The 2,123-nt window shown below is 49.1% G+C and overlaps 1 protein-coding gene across 1 annotated transcript in view; it reads left to right on the top strand.

The window, feature by feature from the left end:
• Window positions 1-512: 512 nt before the first annotated feature.
• The window catches only part of GUITHDRAFT_119875 (hypothetical protein), a gene marked incomplete at both ends in the record, with an annotated part of 7,064 nt that continues 5,453 nt past the window's right edge, over window positions 513-2,123 (top strand). The window contains 10 exons of the mRNA XM_005820872.1: window positions 513-547; window positions 608-710; window positions 756-831; window positions 879-900; window positions 1,194-1,225; window positions 1,285-1,352; window positions 1,407-1,459; window positions 1,521-1,605; window positions 1,658-1,738; window positions 1,839-1,958. Of these exons, the coding sequence (XP_005820929.1) occupies window positions 513-547; window positions 608-710; window positions 756-831; window positions 879-900; window positions 1,194-1,225; window positions 1,285-1,352; window positions 1,407-1,459; window positions 1,521-1,605; window positions 1,658-1,738; window positions 1,839-1,958 (675 nt within the window). The remainder of the gene's footprint in view (window positions 548-607; window positions 711-755; window positions 832-878; window positions 901-1,193; window positions 1,226-1,284; window positions 1,353-1,406; window positions 1,460-1,520; window positions 1,606-1,657; window positions 1,739-1,838; window positions 1,959-2,123) is intronic.

Genomic DNA, 2,123 nt, shown 5'->3' on the forward strand with positions numbered 1-2,123 from the left:
AGGGGAGGGGAGAGGAGAGGAGAGGAGAAGATGGTAGAATGAGGGAGGAGAATGGAGCTGTGACATAGAAAGGAGAGGGAGAGGTGTGTGTTTGGGGAGAGGGGGGATAGAGGAAAGGAGGATATTCGATAGATGGAAGATGAGGGGAGGGGAGGTAGGTTGACAGTGAGGACAGGAAATGAGAGGAGGAGGAAGAATCGCCTGGAGGACGGGGAAGATGATTGCTGAGGTAGGATGAAGATGTCTATCGATCAAGACAGCACAAGGTGCCTACGAACCCTCTCCCTTCCTCAAAGTCAAGTGTACTCATTCATGCGGATAGGGCGCTGCGGATCTTTATGATTTGCTTCCTAGCCTTGTCCCTGAATGCCGGGGGCAAGGAGCCTAGTCGCTCTTTCCTTCCTTTGCAGGCCGGACATGGCATGAGAGCCAGCGCTGCAGGAGGAGGAGCGCCGATGTGCACATGCTGTGACCTGCGGCTGCGAGGGGGGAAGGAAATGAAGGATAGGAAGATGAAGAAAGGGGATCGAGGAGAGAAGTCAAAGAGGTAACATGAAATGAGTTTATAGCGGTGGTGAAGATGTTTCTTGATGATGATGTCGTCTAGGAAGGAAAGTTCTCCGAAAACATACGAGAATCCTGTTATTCAAGCTAAGATAGACAAGAAACGATCCATGAGGAAACCGAAGGGGCCCGAGACAAAGTCACAGGTTGGCTTGTTGTGCCCAGCATCTTTGTGATGTTGGACGATGAAGGCAAGAAGGCGTATGAAGGAAGAAGCGAGGAAGAAAATGAAGTTGAGCAACAAGAAGACGAACCTTCGCAGTCTAGGTCAAACTCCTTGTAGAATCGAGAGTCCAACTGATCGCTTCCTTTAGAGCTGAATTCAAGCTTTCCGAGGTAGGTGGCCAGAATCTCCCTCGATCTCATATATCTATCAACTCCGTTTTCTCCCTCTCAACTCCTAACCATCGAAACAACCCCTCCTTTTCATCACCACCATCATCATCAACATCATAATCATAATCACCAACACCACCACCACCACCACCACCACCACCACCATGGTACCTTCATCATCATCATCATCTCCTCCTCCTCCTCCACCACCACCTCCTCCTCCTCATTCCCTATCATCACGTCCATCATCGTCGTTATGGTCCGTACTTGCTATTTAATTGAAAATGCATCAGGATAGCAGGCAGGAACTGGACATTGAAGACAGGTAAGCTTTCATCAGTATCCGCTTCAAGCCATGTTTTGATTGCCTTCAATTCCTTGAAGGCTCCAACATGTCTCAAGCTCTTCCTCGCAAGTCAATCTTGACTCTGTTCTGGGATCCCTTCGAACAGGTTGGCCTGTACTGCATGGGTTGTGCTTTTCTTGACGTTGTGACTGCTGGACAGCGCAACGACATCTGCTCGCCAAATATCAAGACAAGACAGAAAGCGCAAGCCAGGTGAAGGGGGAGAGCGGGCAAGTAGCGAGGAGAAGAGCCAGTGAAAGTTCATCTTGATCAGACTTGTTCGGATTCTGTCGGACGTTTGTCTTGAAAGTCGCAACGAGACATCTCCCAAAGGAAGCAACTCGAGCTCCATGGAGCTGGTAAGAGAGTGCGACGTGACATGAAGCTTGTAAGGCTTTTTCCTCCTCTTAGGTTGAGTCCTTCCCGGACTTGTTGTACGCATGTGAGAGGCTCGTGAAGGGCCTGACTTCTCCCACCCAGTCGTCGTATGAGGTGAGAAAGGGTCGAGGTTATGAGCTGGGAGGTCCATGGGGTAGAGGTTATGAGCTGGGGTGGTGTTTATGAGCTGAGAGGGTGAAGTTTGAATCGGCAGGGCTTTATGGAGATGTTGGGAAAAATGCTTCGGCACTTCAACGGGAGCAAAAAGAGTTTGGCAATCTTTCAACCTTCATACCTGCTGTCACTAGTAGACAAGCTCTTGCATCCTAGCGAGGTCAGTCAATCCCTTTAAGACACTTTCAAGTCTTAGATTCCGTATTGTAGAGAGAGAAAGACCCAACTGTATTGGCAACTGGTAGGGTGCGAGCAGGTCTGTTCTTTTTGTTCCTTTTTCTTCTATGTTACCTTCTCTTCTCTTCTCGTCTCTTCTCTTCTCTTC

Source organism: Guillardia theta (genome assembly GCF_000315625.1).
Source record: "Guillardia theta CCMP2712 unplaced genomic scaffold GUITHscaffold_161, whole genome shotgun sequence".
Classification (NCBI taxonomy): domain Eukaryota; class Cryptophyceae; order Pyrenomonadales; family Geminigeraceae; genus Guillardia; species Guillardia theta.